The sequence below is a fragment of the Heliangelus exortis genome, chromosome 2, assembly GCF_036169615.1.
Source record: "Heliangelus exortis chromosome 2, bHelExo1.hap1, whole genome shotgun sequence".
NCBI lineage: Eukaryota > Metazoa > Chordata > Aves > Apodiformes > Trochilidae > Heliangelus > Heliangelus exortis.
Genome location: NC_092423.1, coordinates 90,325,882 through 90,345,192, shown reverse-complemented (window position 1 = coordinate 90,345,192; position 19,311 = coordinate 90,325,882). Strand labels below are relative to the sequence as shown.

The 19,311-nt window shown below is 40.9% G+C and overlaps 2 protein-coding genes across 5 annotated transcripts in view; one reads left to right on the top strand and one right to left on the bottom strand.

Moving 5' to 3' along the window:
• The window catches only part of ERP44 (endoplasmic reticulum protein 44), a 45,234-nt gene extending 32,689 nt beyond the window's left edge, over positions 1-12,545 (bottom strand). The window contains exon 1 of one of the 3 annotated variants that reach the window (XM_071736954.1): positions 12,408-12,545. Coding sequence is in view for 1 of the 3 variants with exons in the window: in XM_071736951.1 (XP_071593052.1) it covers positions 12,408-12,467 (60 nt within the window). In the remaining 2 variants the exon portion in view is untranslated. Of the gene's footprint in view, positions 1-11,556; positions 12,042-12,407 lie in introns of those variants that run through there. The other 2 variants (XM_071736951.1, XM_071736953.1) reach the window with 2 other exon arrangements.
• A 142-nt stretch (positions 12,546-12,687) lies between these two features.
• INVS (inversin) overlaps positions 12,688-19,311 on the top strand; it is an 85,580-nt gene continuing 78,956 nt past the window's right edge. For both annotated transcript variants that reach the window (XR_011724452.1, XM_071736948.1), the window contains exons 1-2: positions 12,688-12,828; positions 18,526-18,696. Coding sequence is in view for 1 of the 2 variants with exons in the window: in XM_071736948.1 (XP_071593049.1) it covers positions 18,591-18,696 (106 nt within the window). In the remaining variant the exon portion in view is untranslated. The remainder of the gene's footprint in view (positions 12,829-18,525; positions 18,697-19,311) is intronic.

Genomic DNA, 19,311 nt, shown 5'->3' with positions numbered 1-19,311 from the left:
CCCAATTTAAACTCATCTTTTGCTGACAGTGCTGCTGCTCAATTGCCACTCCACACAATCAGTTAATGAAGTCCACTGATTATTTAGGAGAGGTCAACCTTTTATCAACGATTTACTCTTATCCATTAGTGCTGCCAGTTCTTTAATTGCTAACTGGACAGAAGAGACAGGCCTATTGGTTTAGTGGTATTTCTTTTCCAAGTTTATCATACTTTACACATCACTTTCTTGCAGAAGAGTTTAATGGCTTAACTGTGCACAATCTTAGAAATGCAAGAAAAGGAAAAACCCAAAAAGGTCTGTTGCATTTTAGCTCTGCTTGTCTTTGTTTTTCAGTTGACCTAACCCAACAGAGGTCCTCGCTTATAGAACAAACTATCTGAAGAATACAGAAAACCTATTCTTGGAGCATTATGATTTCTAATTACTACTACACCTGAAAGGCAGTCAACAAGAACAGCATTTTTTTTTTACTTGCTAAGCTTTCCATTTACCTCTTCCTCCTGCTGGGAAATCCTAAAGGCTCTCGACGAAACCATCTTTCTCCTTTACCACAAAATCATTTTCTGTTTGGCCATGAGCTCTGGCCCACATCTAAATCCAGACCAACATGTTGAAGTTACTGCCTGAAGTTCCAGCCCCACAGGGATCTGTGGCTGACTTTCAGTCCCCCCCCCCCCGGGTACCTTTTTCTTTAGGCATGCTGCTAATCTGCTACTGCTCTGAGGTCTGCAATAAACTCCTGGACAACAGGAAGCAGAGGGGTTTACAGCCTGCTGTAGGATGAATCAAACTGAAAGCAATCCCAGGAGACAGCAAGGCTGAACCTGACAGACATTGTAAGAGCCCCTGAAGTTTGGCTTCAGAACCATCAATCAGAAGCATCTTGCTGGCGGCGTTCCCAGAAGCCCTATAATGAACCACAAAGTTCAGAGCCGACAGAGATAACAGTAAATAGAGAATGGTGGGGAAAAAAATAAAAAAAAAAGAACATTATTTACCCTCTCAGTGAGATCAGTTCAACTCTTAATTGTCACCACTTGATTCCAGGCAGTGCCTGAACGCTGTCATAATTTAGACTAACTGCTGGCATCCCTGTTGATTAAGCAGAGTTTTTACCAGTAATGTAAGCTATTTTCATTATAAGAATATGAGACAAGTATCTTAACTCAAAACACTAATGATCACTTCTGAGCTATATGCAAGTTTTCAGAGCAATTGCTAAATTGGTACCAAAAAAATCCTTTTCCTATTATTTTTCTCTCAAGAGCTTTATCTTGCATTTAATCAGGGAAATTATCATTCACTATGATATCCTACAGTCTTTCCTGTACCCTTTGTTCTAATCTTTACACACAGGGCAGCTTCAGAACAAGAAATGAAAAATTTTTGAAATTTTTATTTTTATATATATATATATATATATATATATATATATGCATGTATGTTTTTCTCATTCTATCAATGAAAATGTATATGAAAATGAAATAATTTTAAATTATATGCTGAATTCTGTGTCCACTCCTGTCACAGAATATCTCCTTTATATATATAATCTTAGAAGAAAACAACAAAAGTAGGCAGTGTTTTTATGAGAAACAGTATTTCCTGTATCACATGAAGATTTGTTACCTTGGAATAATCTGAAGGATTTTCAATATAAGTAGATTAATTTTCTACACACGTTGCCTACACATATCCTACTGCTTTGAAAATCACACACAATTTCTAATGTTGGTAATTTTAATACCTATTCAGATTATTGTTCAACAAGACAAAAATCAACTTATTTTAAGAGAAATTCTGAATTTCACCACCTACTCACTTTCAGCTGCTTATCTTTCAATAAGCATATCATCTATATGCAATACTGAATGCATTTTCATTCTTCTGCTCCAAAACACCAAGCTATCTATCTCTTGAAAAGGCAGGAACTTAAAGACAAGCCTGTTCAGTTTTACCTTTCAGGCTGGAACTTGTTTTAAAAGTAGGTATAAATTACTGAAAGCAACTACTCAAGTGGAAAAATTAAGCTATCACAAACACGTATAAACTGGCCCTGCATGACAGAAATACCTAAGAAGCAATTCAGATAAAATAGAAAATCAGCCAGAACTAACCCACTTGTGAATAACACATGCTGCCACCCTCACTTCTTAACCCTCAGATCCAGAGCTTTTAGTAATAATACTTCAAATACTACAAAGACCCCCCTTTACATTGCAGATTTTTTTCTTCCTTCAGCATGATTGAGATGCCACACTTCCTCAGATGACATCTAATCTTTCAGCAGAAGGTTAAGGTTTTGTGCCACTATGAAAAGACAACTACAGTACTTCAGTGACACAGCCACGAAGTGTATGAAGCTTTTGCCCATAGATTAGGACTGTTTGAGATTCAGTCCTATGTTGCTGCTGACTCCTACTTCTTTTTCTCAGGAAATGAAATGAGGAAGAACACATTAAGAGTTTTGAAATCATAAATTTTCTCAAAAAAACCCACCAGCCTATGGAGTTTTGTGCCTCAGCTTCCCATTTCCTTTCCATCAGAACTCTGAAGTTTTGAATAAATTCATTTATTCATTTAAAGCACCACTGTTATTGATGTTACTTTGATTTTTATTTTCTTTATTCCAGGCAAATGTGGTGCCCATTCCACAAATTTCCATTCTACAAATACAGACTACAAGCATAGTAGTTCCAGACTTGCAGGCAATCCACTAGATTGTCTTTAACAAATGCTTTGCCTCGATGTTTAGGTTAGTACTTATTATTTTTAACACAACATATGAGGGGATAAGGATCTTTACAAATAGGCAACACAACTGCTACTCCACAGCTGCACTGTAACTGAGATGTTTGCATTGGGAAAATACCCTAATTTAAACGAGAAAAAAAAAAAAAGTTGTACAACTAATTCACTGGCTATCTTCTACAGGAGAACATTAAAGCAATGCTGCCTCTATCTGAAGAGAAAAATTCACCTTTGGGACCACATCTGCATGTAGCTTGAAGAATGAGTGCTTCATTTCATAATGCTCATTTCTACCCCTAACAGCTGCTAAGGGCCTGCACATATGCAGTCAATTTATCCTGGATAACTCTGGACAGCAGAAGAATAAATAATGCAGAGGCCAGGACACATGCCACAGATATTCTGAAATGCACAAAAGAACATGATTACAGAGGTACCCCACTGCTGGTTTATGAACCTCCCCCCCCCCCCCCCCCAAAGGGGATTAATATTCCACAAGGAATATTAACCATGCCAACTTCAGGCTGAGTCCCACAACTATATACAAGCAAGTATTCCAGACTGGTTCTAAAAATAATATTAACACATTCACATGGTGCAGTGCTCTTGAAGTAGTAGTATGTATCAGACACACTGGCTCTGCCATTTACCAGCTCCATGTAGTGTGCTTGCTGTTCTCAATACAGAGGACTGCTGTAACTAAAATTGTTACAAATATCCTCAGCAAGGTATTAGGGCTGTGTATTAGCTTAGATTAAAATTATGTTTAATAGTTATGTTATACTAATTACATGTACATATTTGCACCAGTTTGGCAGATTCTGCTAGCCTATGTTGGCAGGAAAAAAAAAGGGGGGGGGGGCGCCTCTCTTCCCTGCAATTATACATTCTTAACCAAAGCAGTTTTAAATGTCATTCAAAGGTAATTCCTGAGAGGCTTATACAGGCACTGAGCTCCCTTCACTAATTAACAGATCATTAGTAGGAAAGAACCCCTAACTGCTCACCCCCTGCACCACATACTGTCTTAATTACCTTTGCCAGTCAACCAATTTGTCTTCTAGTCAGTCTGTCCAAAATCCCAAGAGAAGTGACTCAATAGGGAGAAAAAAATAATATTTTCATATAAACATCTATGAAAATCCATGATTTTTATGACTGGCAAAGAATTAGGGGCTAAGTGTTCCCAGCAAGATTTAAGACAGGGGATTTCAATAATCTATGAAGTAATAGACAGTGACTAAAAGAACAAAAAGCTCTCTTTGGTATTACCAATGTGTTACCTTTGTGAAGCTTTTGAGAAAGTTAATTATATCATCACTTCATAATCACTACAGCTATATGATATAGCAAAACACCATCACAGCTGTTGTTTTCTTTTTCAAGACCCTTGAACAGGCACCTATTCCTTGCCTTTCAAAATACTTCTTAGCAGAGTTTCTAATGAACAAGTTCTCTCCATGTTTATACCCAATTGCCACATGAACCTGCTTGGAGACAAAATGTAACCTTTACTGTCAGTTATCCTACAACAGAGACGAGATTGCCTTTCTTCTCCTCTTCACAAATCTGTAAGAATAAAACCCAAAAACCTGACATCCTTACAGACTTTTTTTTTCTATGCATCTCAGTGAAAAGCGCACTAAAACCAAGCAAGAATCACTGATACCAAGGAAGACAGGAGACATGCTGCCTGCAAAAACTATGCCAAGGAACAAAGTTATTTACTATACTCGGTTTCTAGGGCTCTACCTTATGCTCAGGTTCCAGTTTCCCTGAAAATTTAGGATACTAAGTTGCAGTGATTAAAGACTTCAATGCCTTAGACAAGTATGTCATTTGAAACTAAACAAATCTTCTACTTGAAATCTCCCTCTGGATTAGTACAACCTTAATTTTGGTCCCAAAGTGAAGCAGCTGGGAGACTCCAGAACTCCAGGTACTCTGCTTCTTCCAGGAAACGACACTGAGATCTCCAGTGTTTCATTTCATCACCACTGTTGATGAAACTTTCAGATGTATCTCACTAAAGACTGTCTCTCATCAATTCCCATCTGTCATCTACTATGATACTTACTTTTAACAGAAAAATTTACCTTGCATAACCTTGAAAAAAGAACTAAAGACACTCAGGTCTTAATTCAGTCCATTCACAGAACATGGCTCTGAAAGCCAAAAGAGAGAGCACAAAGAGGATAGAGGTAAGAAAACAAATAGTTGGTAGGAACTTTGAAATATTGGTTGAGCAGGCAGCATGAAATTAGAAAATTTCCAGCTCAGCTAGAGTTGAAACTAGAGAGGGATGTTAAGGGTAACACAGAAGGTTATGCTGGCAACAAAAAGTAGACTGAGGAAACTGTAGGCCTGCTGCTCAAGTAGCAGGGGACATAGTGACAAAGGTCATGGAAGAGGCTTAGATACTCAATGTCACCTTTTTCTTGTTTTCTACTGATGAGGTTTGAGCCTAGTAGTAGGGAAGAGAAGCATTACCTACATAAGTGGAAAACAGTCAGAAAGCTCTTAAGCAAGCTGGACATATACAGAACCACAGAACCAGACAAAAAAAAAGCATTTTCCTGGGTCCCCATTTGTCTCCATAGACAAATTTTCCTTCCAGAAGCCACAGACATCCAGCGTGGATTTAGAGTAAATAAATCAATCTATTTTTTGTAATGAGGGAAGAGTACTAGAGTATTGTCTGCCTTGACTTGAGCAAGCTTCCAACACAGCACCTTAAAGTACCCTTAGACCTAAAATCAGTGATACATGAACTGAATAAGTGAACTATAAAGTGAGTGACACAGCAGCTGGACTGCTGGGCTCAAAGGGCTGTAACCAAATATACCATGTCCAACTAATCTCTAACGGAGTTTCTCCAGATCAATATTGGATGTTAGGTTTATCTCTCCTCATGACCAGAATGATGAAACCGAGTGGCCTCTCAGCAGAATTTCTGAGCGTACTGGAGGAAGTAGCTTATATATTAGAAGGGAGATCTGCTATTCAGAGACCTTAACTTGCTGCAGAAATGGCCTGACAGAAACCTCACGAAGTTCAACAAAGGCAAAGTCCTGTATCTCTGGAATATCCCCATACAGGCTTGAGCCAACCAGACAGAAAACAGTTTTGCAGAAAAGGTCTTGGGGGACAAGTTGAACAGGAGTCAGCAGCACGCCCTTGCAGCAAAGGCAACTGCATACTGGGCTGCATTTGCATAACTCCAGTCAGCAGGCCAAGGGAAGCAATTATTCCCTTTCATTTGGCACTTGTGGAACACCTGAAGGATACTGTCCAGCTTTGCAATTGCCTGTACAAGACACTGTCATATGGGAATGAAGCTCAGCAGATGGCTACAAAGATGTACTGTGGCTGGAGAACAGAGCTTCAGGTATAGAAGGAAAGGCTGAGACAAATGCATTTGTTTAGCCTCAGGAAGTCATTACTGCTGTTAACAACAACCTAGCTGGAGGTTATAGAGAAAGCAGAGCCAGCCTCTTCTCAGAGATGCACAGGGACAGGACAAAAGGCAATGGACACAAGCTGCAGCTCCAAATAAATTTTTCAGATAGAACTTTTGAAAAGACTTTGATCAAACACTGAAACAAGTACCCAAAGAAGTTGTAAAATCTCCTTGTATTCAAATCTCAACTGGGAAAAACCCTGAGCAACCTTAAGTTAGTCTTGCATTAAGAAGGGGGTACGACCAGATGACCTTTAGAGGTCTCCTCCCATCTAAATGTTCAAACTTCCAGTGGCAATGAAAAACCAAAACTCTACAACTTGATCCTATCAGGTAAATACAGTGATACTCAAAATACTCCGGTTCATCAAAACTTTCTTGCTAAAGCCAAACTAACGTAGATCAAGAAACAAGGGGAAAGAATAAGCTCAAAGCATTTACTACACTAAAAAAAGATAAACAGATTTACTATGTTTGCCAGAAACCTTGTGCTGCATATACAGTCACTCGGGAACCACTTATTTGCTGAAGGTATGTATAGAGCACTTGCTTTTATATAACCATGTAGGATGTTCTGCCCCCACTGCTTTCACTTTCTCAGTGGGTTCATGGCTTAAGACAGACCACTGAACTTTGCATTTTACTTAGTGTCATTGCAGCCAACAAGAGAACATCAATGTCCTACCAGCTACATGAAGAGCAGACCTTGTGGATCACTATCAGATTGAGGAAAAGGTGAATGTGCACACATGTGAAGGAAGATCCAGGTCTGGATCCTTCCTGCAAGGAAGGAGGCTGCAAGAAACAGCTACTTACATGGAGGGCACAGTACTTGTACTTTGCACATATTTTAATGGCATGAATGGCCTTAACAGCATTAACAGCTGTTAAGGGCTTATTATTGGGGTAGCCAATTTCTCAGTAATGGAATACATGAAAAAACAGCAAAATTATGGAACTCCTTGCAATACATCTTGTCAAGTTTTACATGGCCCTTTTTGTTAGTCCCAGAGCATAATTTAAGGATTTAAGGGTACTACACCTGGTTTGGAGAAATACAGCATCCTGTTCTGGCAGTGAAAAAAAGTATGCTGAGTTAGTATAGATAGTAACAGTGTAAGTTGTTTACACTCACCCTGAGTTACTGTTAGTTAACTGAGTCAGTGTTAGTATAGCAACAGTTTTACAGAATAACCCTTAACAATGTAAAATGAAATACCTGAGAGCCAGTAAATTGAAACAATTGAAGTTAACCAAACTTCTAAAACCTCAGAATTATTAACTTTTAAAAATGAGATTATATAAGCAGCTAACATTAATAACAGTTTTGAAAATTACTTGTGTTTCTACCAGTGGTCAGCATGAGAAATGAAGACACAAGAGGATGGAAAGAAGTGCACAGGCAGAAAACTCAAAGAAATCTGATCTCACTTCATTTCCTAATTCTCTACCATGCAGCTGCCCTTCCTTGCTTCTCAGGGAGCTTTCTCCAGTTTCTCCAGTTTGGAAGAAAATGTTACTTAGCCTCCCACATCAACACCCAAATTGTTTCTGCTTAAATTCCCCCCAAAAAAGATTTCTCTAAATCACTAAGAACTCACTCACAAAAAGGGGTGTGGGAAGTGTGGTGGGGGAGAAAAGACAAAAAAAGGTACTGCTAATGCAACCAAAACCACTCCATTATTGAAGCACCTACAGTTGAGAATATCTCTGGACCTTGGAGACCTTTTGAAGAAGCTCTGACATAAAATTCGCATTGTATTTGTAGACTTATTTTTTTGTGAAACAACTTCCTCCCTTCAAGCAATCAAAATATCTGGAAACTATTCAAGTGAGTCTTGAGGTGAACAATTGGCCTTCCTGAATAGCAGCACATAATCCTTAAGTCTTTCAAAAGAAATGTGTTTGATTAATACACAGGGGATAACTGCCGAGCATTGATAATAACAACCAGTGGTAATTCTGTTTTCCCAAGAAAGCAGCATGAGGACCAGTCTCTTGCTTAAGAAAGCTGTCCTGCCAAAAAATCCCAAAGCCTATTATGGAGAACAGTAAGGATAGCAAAATAAAATGAAGGAGTGTGTGACCACAGAGTTCTTCAGCTGCCAGCAACATAATCTGTGACATCCCACCATCAGTAACTGGTTTATATTTTTTTTTCCAGTGTTCTCTGAGTCTTCTGTTGGAAGAATCAATTCTGTTTCTCCTTTCATCCCTCCTGAGCACTCCAAACAGGAAACTTGCCCATGACACAGCATAGCAAGAAGAACACAGTTCTTCTTCATAGCATGAGTATAAGCTTTTCGTACTCATCCCTGCACCCCCAATCTAGGGAAAGGTGCTCAGCTAACCACTATTTCACTCTTTAGAGGGCATGACAGATGATGGACAAGTCAGAACTCCCATGCTATTCTTTCAGGGAAACCTTTTCATTGTATAAGGCTCGATGGCCTAAAGTTTGCTTGTAACTACAATATTTGACTAATGCTCAAAATCAGAATATTACATTTTGAGCGGTATTTCTGAGTATAAGATTTGTGAATACAAAAAGATAAAGACAAATGCACAGAACTAATTTCTATACATAAAATGTACAGAGAGTTACACTTCTGCTTGGGCAACTTCATAAAGCATTTAACACAATGTTAAAATACATGTTTTAATTTCATTTTACTTTCACTATTTGGCTACTTTGTATCATATGAACAGGACATGAAAGGCAGTGACCAAACAAAACACTCTACAGTATTTTTTCTAATTAAAAATTTAATAGGAAATTCAAAAGTTCATTGCGTAGTGCTTCTTCTAAGTTACTGCTCCTAACAGCTGCAGTTGCATTGCTATATAAGTAGTATTTTGAAAGCTTCACTAAAAGCATAAGACATCATTGTGCAGGACCAACTCTAACACTAAATATTGTCTGGCAATGATAAACTGCATCAACTTACAGGGAAGAGCATACCCAGTGGAGTTACCGAATAAACATGCATCAGGCTTCCTCAATAACACCAGATGAAGAGAAACAACTACTTATTAAAAAGCCAGGTAAGCTTTAAGACTCTGAAAACACTCCAACATCCCACATTCTCAGAATATGATGATAAATACACCCTTACAAAGGTGTTACCAAATATCTTAAGAATTAGATGTTCTCAGTTTGTCCATGATACCTTTCTGAACAAGCTACAAAGAATGGATAGAGTGGTGGTGTTTTGAAACTTAATAAATCTCCAGAGGCTGAAATGCAGGAATTGGGAAATTCTTTTACAGGTGTTTGAGAGAGAGAAAAAAGTCAAAAAGAACAACAACCAAAAAAACCTCACAGAGAACTTCCCCCTTCATTTCCCTCACTATCAGTTGGTGGTCACATCAATTCCTCAGGGACACTGTGCACGAGCCTCTCAAGCAAAGTACTGAGCAATATGACAAACGTCTCTCACACATTTGCAGAAGGAGCATTTGAAATGGAGTGTCTTGCTCTAGAATTTTCTTTCTAAGTGAAGTATACACATCTGCAAGTAGAGGCAAACATAGAGAATGATTGGCTAGAGCGAAGTCAAAGAACCACACCTTTCTTTACAGAAGAATGTGATGAGCCACTGTCCTGTCAGCATCTATTCCATTGTCTTGGATTCATCTTAAAAGGTTGGTCCTACCCACTATTAAGCAATGTACCAACACAGCAGAAACATCCTAATCTGTGGGCACAAAGGGCCACCTGACATATATTCATCTCTTATTCGAGTCTTGCAATCACCTCTACAGACTGTGCTGTGTGCTTCTTGCTCTTCCATTCAGCTTCAGTACTGCAGAGACAGGGGTCATGCCAGCCCATACTTCCCCAGTCCTCTCCCTGGTCCCAGTTTGTCTCCTAGAAGCCCAGTACAGTGCTAACACATGAGGCTGAACAGCTGGATACAGCTATGTATCATCACATTCTGTTCTACCAATAAGCTCACTTATCCACAAAATGTCAGCTCTTATGCTCAGAGAGGCTCTTGCTAGATGGCTGAGCCTTTGGATACCCAAAAATCTTACCAACCAAAACCATGGTTATGTTGCTAGTCTTAAGTATTCATTGCTGTCAGTAACAACAAAGTCATTAGAACCTTAAACCCCAGGCTAGTAGACCCTCTCAGATTCTCCAAATGCCTCAACAGATACCATACTTTTAAAGTTTTTTTCAGTTATTTCAAAAAAAAGGATCTCTTCCACTCCCATTTTGCTGAGGACGAGTTTTCCAAAACTCTTAATGAATCTACTAAAAGCAACAATTCATTGGTTTGATCCAAGTATGTAACTTGGCACCTTACAACCCAGGGACATATGTGGTATGATGCTACAGAATTACACAGGTAACCTTTTTAAAACAAACAAACCAACTCTGACCTGTATTTTTCTCAAGGTTGTTATACAGAAATTGGTTTAAATGACCTGTACACAAAGAAACAGGAACTAAAACATGAGCCAATTTCAGATCTTAGCAATTTCCTATTCTGTAGTTGGCACACATAGATCTTACTGATGCACATTATATTTGCATTGATCAACTTTACCATGAAGAAAGAAAAATGCTTTCACTAACTCACATATACTTTCTCAAACTTGTACTTGCCCATTTAAATGATAATTTAAAGGGTACACACTCTTTGTTTTTGCTCATTGAAGCCTCTACGCATTGAAGTGAGCCAATGGTTCACTTGTTGGTGAAACAATGATGAAAACCAACCTAATGCATAAGCAACATTGTTTTAATGGACAGGTCTGACTGGAAAATACTAGGTTCTTCACTTTATTCTCTCATATAGTGAGCTAGTACACTATAACTAGTCACCTACACATAAATGTTTCTTTTATGTTTTTTCACACCCTATCAACCACGTATATTTACGAACCCTTGAAACTACAGCAAATATTATAATAAACAGAGCTTATCCATGTAGAAGCACACATTTCAAAGGGATAACACATACTCATTCCATTCATTAGGTACTTGCCTTCGTGTTCCTAAATAATTAATTCATTAGTAGCTCTATTACTGCCTACTTCCCTTTGGATCCTCAAAGCTCTATCTACCTTTACCTCCAAATATCCCGTCATTTTCTGGTGAACGTTATTTTCCAAAATGTTTAAAATAGATTGATTAAGCACATCAGTATCTTAAGGCCAAATCCTATTAAACTTATTCACACAAGTCCCCTTTAGCTCTGCAAGTCACTTATGCTATCAAAGACCCAGGATCTGGGCTAATGGAATTCTGGAAAACTAAGAATCACTACACCAGCCTATTTGAAAATTATAAAATATAACACAGACAAATTATCTCCACAAACCACACACACCAGTGATTGGGTCTCAGTGTGTGCAAAGCCAGAAGGTGTCTTAGGTCAGGCACGTAATGCCAGCCTACAAAAAAACCCAAATGCTGAAGAGTGACAATTAAAGACGAATGTGACAACGGTGCGAGACAGCTCGGGAACTTTTCCCAGCTTCGGAAGCTCGGACCGGGTTACTTCGCTGCAGGGCTGCCCACAGAACGGGCAGCCCGCGTGGGGAGGGGGAAACTCAGCTGAAGAACCCGCTCAGAACCCTCAGCTGCAGGGCGGCTGCGCTGAAGCAGGGGCAGCAGGCGGGCTCCGGAGCGGCACCGTTCAGGCCGTTCCCTCCCGGCAGCCGCGGCTCCCGGGCCTGCTCCCTCCCCTCACTTTCCCTTTTCGGTTCACGAAGAGGGGAGGTGCGACGCCGACCTCCTCCGCGGAGCCACCAGGTCCAGGCCCCACTGCCCGCCAGGCCAACGCCCGGGCCCCGCCGCGGCTCCCGAGCTCCGGAGCCCAGGCCCAACCCCGCCCCATCGCCGGCCCGTTCCGGGTCCGCAGCCTATCAGCCTCGGCCACAACACCGGCCTCCGCCAACCGGGACCTCTCCCGCAGCCGCCGCTCGCCTCCCTCCCCCTCCCCCGCCGAGCAGGTGTCGGTGGAGCGGCCCCGGCCTCCGGCGGGGCGAGGGGCGGCACCACGAAGGACCCGGGGGGGCCCCCAGCCGGGCTCAGGCACGTCCCCGGAGCGCACAGGCGGGGCGAGCGGGAGGACGCGGGCAGCCGGGCGGGAAGAGCCCCCGGGGCCACGCCGCCCAGCCCCAAGCCGGCGCTCCGCACGGCGGGGAAGGGAAGGGCTGCGGGGAGCCGTTCGCTCACCAGGAGGAGTAGGAGGAGGCATCCAGGGTCAGGCAGGAGCGGGAAGATGGCGGGTCTCATGGTAGATGGGGCGCCCGGGACGGGGGAGAAGCGCGGCTCCCACTCTCCGCCGCGGCGGCTCCTGACTTCCCCCGTCGCCAGGAAACACCCGGACAAGTTCCACCGCGGGGCCCCACAGCTCCCCGCCTCTCACTTCCGTGTGCCCGGGGCACGCCGGGAAACGTAGTCCCCACCTCCTCCACCGGCCGGGAAGGGGAAGGAAGAGGAAGGGAAGGGAGAGAAGAAGGCGGCGAAAGGCACCGGAGCGCTGAAGCGATCCCAGAAGGCCCCGGTGCTGCCCGCACGCCTGAGTCCCGGCCCCGCCCGGCCGCTGAGGGGTGGGGTCTGGTGTGGGCGCAATGAGGAGGCGGGAGGGGTGGAGGTGAGTTACGGGGCGCAGAGGCGGCGAAGGGAGGAGAAGGACGGGGAGGGAGGGAGGTGGCTGTCACCGCCCGGGTGACACAGGGTTAACCCTTTCCGCCGTGCCGGCGGGGTTGTCTCCGAGCGGGGCTATCGTGATGGGGTCCTGGCAGGAGTGCGGTGTGGGGGTGGGGTATCCCTGCTATTCCTCGGTACCGACCCTCGGTGAGGCGGGCGGCGAGCCGGTTCTTCGAAGTCGCCGGGCGGGCTGGGCAGAACCCCGGCGTTGCCTGAGGGGAGTTGTCCACGTTGCGTTTGGCATGGCTTGGGGACCCGCCTTGGCCCTGCAGCCGCCGGGACTCGGGGAGCGGCTCCGGCTGCCGGGAAAATGGGGAGAGGAGAGGGGGATTGAGGCCTTCTGGGGGACGGGGAGGCAGCTCCTGCTCGCCGAGCGGTGTGAGGGGGCAGAGCGGCTCAGTGGGGGAATCTTAGCTTGGTAAGAGGGGTGAAGGGGAACGACATCGCTCTTTTTTGGTCCCTTGACGCTTCGACGGGGTTGAGCTGTTTTCCCGACTTCCTGAGTTCGAAATTCTGAGGAGGATGAATACCTAAAATTCAGTGCTTCATACTCTTCTGGCCAAACTTAGGTCCTTACGGTAGATCGACGCTCTGAGACCTTGCAGAGCTGCTTCAAAAACGGTCGTGGAAAGCTCCACTTCCACGTTTCCAATGTGTACAAAAGCAAAAAGAGTGAAATGGGGCATAACGCCATTTAAAAGAAAATCCTTTACATCAGCTTTTTGCAAGTCAAGCCCAATTTGGCTTCAGATGAAGCCTGACAGGCTCAAGAGTTTATGGTGACCCTGCAAAAATCATTTGGTGTGTCAGTTTCGTGTGCTGAAAACACCAATATACATGCAGATACAAATAGTATCTTTTTGTAGTCTGAAACTGCTACCCAACTTTTTTGTCTACCTTAAGAACCTGTGCTCCTCAGTCTGTAGAATTAATGTCTTCTGAATTCATTCACATTTGAAAAATACCTCATATTTTTTCACAGCAGCTTGTTCCTCGCTTGGAAACCTTATCAGCATAATTTGCTACACTGATCTTGTTTAAATATTAGCAATCTTGGTTTTTTTTTTTTTTTTTTTTTTTTTTTTTTTTTTTTTTCTAAATAGGAAAACATTGTAATTCTGATGACAGAATGAAAAGTAGACTTAAAATAGTTTGGTATGAACTCTCACATACTTTGAAGAACTCTTGGTGTCAGTATGACTGTCCCTTTGTGTCAAGTGACTTAACAAGGCTCATCTTTTTCTTCTTGTTAGCTTGAAGAAGGAAAAGTGAATTATTTACTCGATTCCAGTAATCCAATGCATACATACTACAGATAATGTCAGTTATGCAGCTTCTAAGCAGGTCTTGTCACTATGTCTTTATTTTTATAATTTTTAATTCATATTTTCAATTACGGAATTTTCCCTTTATAGTTCTCAATATTACAGAATTTCTCTGATGCCGAACTGCCTCTTTCAGTGGGTTAAGATAATGTACTGGGAATTGCTGTGGAGATAATTGCTTCTCTCACCAGTGTGGTTACTGACACTTTATGCAGATGTGGCTTTTGTTTTCATCTGGAAATTATGAACATCTTTAATTATTAATTCTCACCTGTTTGCAGTTTTCTCTAGTTGATAAAATGCTTCTAGTGCTTTACTAAGTTATCCAGCACTTGCTAAATTTTACACAGCTGCCCCTTGATGTGTTATAGTTAATTTGTTTATGGAAGAGTAAAATGTAAATAAAATGGATGAAAATATGACAGTGATAACTTTGGGAAATAAAATGAGTATCTGAAAATTCCAACATGTGTAACATTCCAATGGTGCATATAGGTCCATTTAACAATGTAGAGTCTTCATCTATCCAGAAGATGGAGGGAAAGTGTAGCTTTGGATGAAATATATCAATTATGTGTCCTAAAAAGTAAAAAAAAGCATTTTTGTTGGAGGAGAACAGGATACTTGGGAAGCAGAATATGGTGCAAGTATTTTGAAAGATGTGGATATTTGTTATGCTCTTTAGTAGGAAACAATTATTGCAGTTAGTACTGGGAATGTTTGAAGGGCTGTTCCATTAAAACTAGAGCAATTGTGCCCTGTGTCTTAAAGTGTATTTGGGCTTGTCTGGGCTTGTATAAGCTCTGTCCACCTTGTGTTGTCCTGTATCCATCTGCAGTTTCTTTGGCTTTTTTAAGCACCGAGGCAAATTGGGCTTTCCTGGAATTTGTTAGGGTGTATTATGTCACCATTAACCTATCTTACATGCCTCGAAGTGGAAGTGTTGTTAACCTCCTGTCACATTAGATTCTTTGAACTCTTCTGTTCTCTACTCCTCCCAGTCAACAAACCTATCAATCCATTAATGACAGAGTTCTAATTATTCTATTATTATCACCTACTTCTGTGGTAAAACAAGCATATGAGAAATGTTCAATGGCTTTTCTGCCACACTCAGTAAGGATGGAAGCATTCCTGACTTCCAGCATCATCACTGTCGTGTTATTCTGATGTTCACAGAAGAAAAGAGCAATACAGTAAGATCATGTTGTTCCATAGGTTTCATATAATTGCAGATGGCTTCAGAACTATTAGTGAGAAAAAATACTTTTGCAAAGTTATGCAAGGGGCTCCTGCTCATGCTTCTACACCAGCATTCTCAGCAGAGTGCAACAGTGGTGGTGTTGAAGCAAGTAACTCTTGTCCTCTAATAACTGCTCTCTTCAGGCAGATAAAAATGTCACACAGGCTTGGTGCTGGCAAGCTGGTTGTTGGGTACACAACTAGGGTGACTTCTGAAATAATTTTATAGGAGTCTGTCACATTCCATCTAGACAATGTCCTCCTTTATCAGGGTGGCTACTGAATGAGGGGCTCCCTTTGCGAGGACAGTGTTCTGCTTGTCAGGATGGATACAGCACAAGGGGCTCTTCATGTGAGAACAGTGTCCAGATGGCTTATTGAATGAGGACCCCACCTGAACACAATGTCCATTTTTTTCAGGGTGTCTGTTTTGAGACAATTATTAATTTCAGGACTCTATAGAGGTCCCGAAGAAAGTAAGTTTGGGGAAATTACTTGCTTTATCAAAATGTGGTGAACCATTGCATGTTTCTCTAAGGCATGTTCTTTAAGGAGTGATTAAGTTAGACAGTGCCATGCTTACTCCTGGTTCTGAAGTGACTGAGGATATCCATAGTAGCATTTCAGTAGTGAGGAATTCTAGTATATGATATATATCCAGGAAACTGGCATCTCATGCATTCTTAGACACACCATTACTAGTTTCTGTGTTGGAGGGTAAGGTGTTGGATTTCGTAGGACATGATGGAGCCATTTTCATATCTTGTGAAAATTCATTTAGACAGACTTCAGGAAAGGATGATACGGTTAACCATTGAAAGAAGTGACATATCATGAGGGCAAGATGGAGAAGCAGCAATTTAGACACCAGTGTGTTAAAAGTTTAGCAGTTATCATGTGGTACGCTTTAGACAATGAGTTATACCTGAGTGTTTTCTTGTAGAGTGATTGCAGCATATTGATGTGGTGTTGAGCAGGTTTGCACAGCCACATGGTTCTGTGTTTGTGCTTATTCCAGGGATGTGGCACGAACTGATACCGTGATTGTGTGCAGGTGTTCTTTGCGTAACTGATTAGATTTGACATGCAGCTTCCTGTATTAATTTTGTTAGCAGCTCTCCAAGGAAGTTTGGAGCTTGTGAAGAACAGTCTGCAATTACATTACAGTATTAAGTTGTATTTGATTTTATTTATTTTTTTTTGTTTGCAGGTAAAGGCCTTTACCTTTATTACTTCATGCTTAATATTTACCATACAAATTTTCACATTATTTTATATAGAAGGGAGTGGGTTTTTTGGTATTTTAATAACATTTCCCTCAGTGTTGATATGTATCCACCTGCAATTATCTTAATAATGAGATGCTGTGTAACAATATAGGAAATTTATAGAACAAATAAACCAAAGATGGTTGAAAATAACAACTGAAGCAAAATAGCTTCCTCTTGCAGTTTTCCAAGTGTACTATGTTGTAAATGCAGGTCATGAAAAAGGAGTATATTTAAATTAACATGGAAGATGGGGTGAAAAATTCCCAGAATTCAATAGACAGCCTTAGCGATACCTTCTCTTTTTTTCCCATGATGTATACATTTATTGTTTGCTCACCTCAGTTTGTTTTCAATTTCAAATGTGAGGTGTGGTAAGAACTGAAAGTAGAAGTTCAAATGTTTCATACTTCTGGAGAAAATCAAAAAGTTTTCAAGCATTCAGGCCTTTTTTGCGTTTTTAAAATAGTGTGTGGACCTGAGCTGATTTTGAGGCAGTGGTAGTTCAGCAAAGGTGGCAGTTTCTAAGAGGGCTCGGGGGCAACTGTAATGGTGGATATGATTCAGGAAAGAAATAGAGAAAAAATAAGAGAATGCCATTACAGCACTGCATAAGTCAGTGTTTTGCCCATATCTTGAATAACCAGTGGAGTTTTCTTTCTTTCTCAAAAGGGTTACAACAAAATGTCCAAAAAAGGGAAATTAAAATGGTCATGCATACAGAAAAGCTGCTGCCTGGTTAACAGCTGAGCAAGCTATAGCTCTCACCTCAAGGAAGATAAACTTGGGGAGGATATGCTAAAAAACTCTAGAATAACCACTGGTGGATAAGAATCGTTTGCTTCTAAGGCAAGGATTAAGTGCTCTCAGATGACAAGAGCCAGGACAAGATAGATGGAAATGGTTTGTCCATACAGTGTTTGGTTGTGGTGCAGGACTCCTTCTCAGTGGATATTGTGGATGCTTTAAGTTTACATAATTTTAAGAGGAAACTAGACATGGTTATAGTAGAGAAATTAATGGGAAAAAAAATAGCAGAATTTGCAGAGTACTACATACACAGAAGCCAAATCCACTTCAGGAAGTGCTTGAAGTGGAAATAATTATAGGTTGGAAGAGAGTGACAGAATCATGGAATCACCACATGGTTAGGGTTCAAAGGGACATCTTCAACTTGATGAGGTTGGTCAGAGCACGTCCAACCTGACCTTGAATATTTCCAAAGATGGAGCTTCTACCATCTCCCTGGGCAACCTGCTCCAATATTTCACCATTTTTCCCCTGTATCTACTCTAAATCTACCTTCCTTTAGTTTTGTCTTGTCCTGTTGTAACAGGCTCTGCTAAAAAGTTGTTCCCCATCGTTCTTATAGGATCCTTTTAAAGGATCTGAAAGGCTGCTGTAAGGTCTGCTGTAAGCAGATAGCCAGTACTGGAGGAGTATATCAAGTTGATGCTTGGTAACAAACTGCATGGGTTCCTGAATGAAACATAGGTGCCAACATTCTGAATGGTTCCTTGTAATTGTAGATAAACACTGTCCTATTTTCAGGCTTTTGTAAAGCTTATCAACTGAAATTTTTGTTGAAGGTAATGTAACTATACTGTATATATGTACAAATCACCTTAATGTAGGCTTTTTCTGGTGGAATCTTGTCTGGAGATAGATTTTAATCTGCAAAATAAGAAATGCATTTTTTCTTTCCTGTTTTTAACAGAACAGTTTATTCTCTTTAGCATTGTTTGAGACATTTTAACAACTCATTGTAAAATTAATTATATTTTACTGCTTTTTTTTTTTTCCTAGAACTCCAGTCCTGCAAAAAATGATGGTGGTACAGATCTGACCTATGGTAATATTGTGGAAGAGTTATGAATATTTCAGCAAACTGCCTCTTCAGTGGTTCCTCGTTAGCATCTGAAGTGCATGCTGCTGCTGTTAATGGAGATAAGAGCACCCTCCAGAAGCTAATAGCAGGTAAATGTTTTCATTGCAGATGCATTTTGGTTAGTTCAGAGCTGAAGCTTTATTTGATTTTGACTTACTGGTCTGATCTATGAGATATGTTTTAATTTCTTAATTATCTTTCTTTCTAGAATAAATGTAGTCCTGAAAATAAGACTTATTTTTCTTGCTTTTTATTATCAGTTGCCTTTGTTTAGTACTTCTGTGTGAAATAAGGTAAAAAATATTGGTAAGTAATACAAGCAGAAAAGTTACTCAAGAGTCCTGTTGCAAGGAATCTGAGATTCTGGAGAAGTGCTTTGGACTGAAATATTTTGGCTCCAAATCCTTATTTTTTTAATCATTGCTTTTTTTGGAAATTTGATAAGCCTGTTTTTTTATAGATGATTCATTATAATTAATGAAGTATTTGCACAGCATAGTATTTGGGAACAAAATGAGCCACCCCTATTTGCTATTTTGGTTCTGATACACTAACAGTGTTTCTCAAGACAAATTAATAATAATAAGGAGAGAATCTGGTCCTATTGAAGCTAACAAAAAAATTCCCAACCATAAAAAGCCTATGATTTTGTCTTGCCTCTCTGTTTAAGAACTCTTTGGCATTCCAGGTTCTGTATTCCAAAA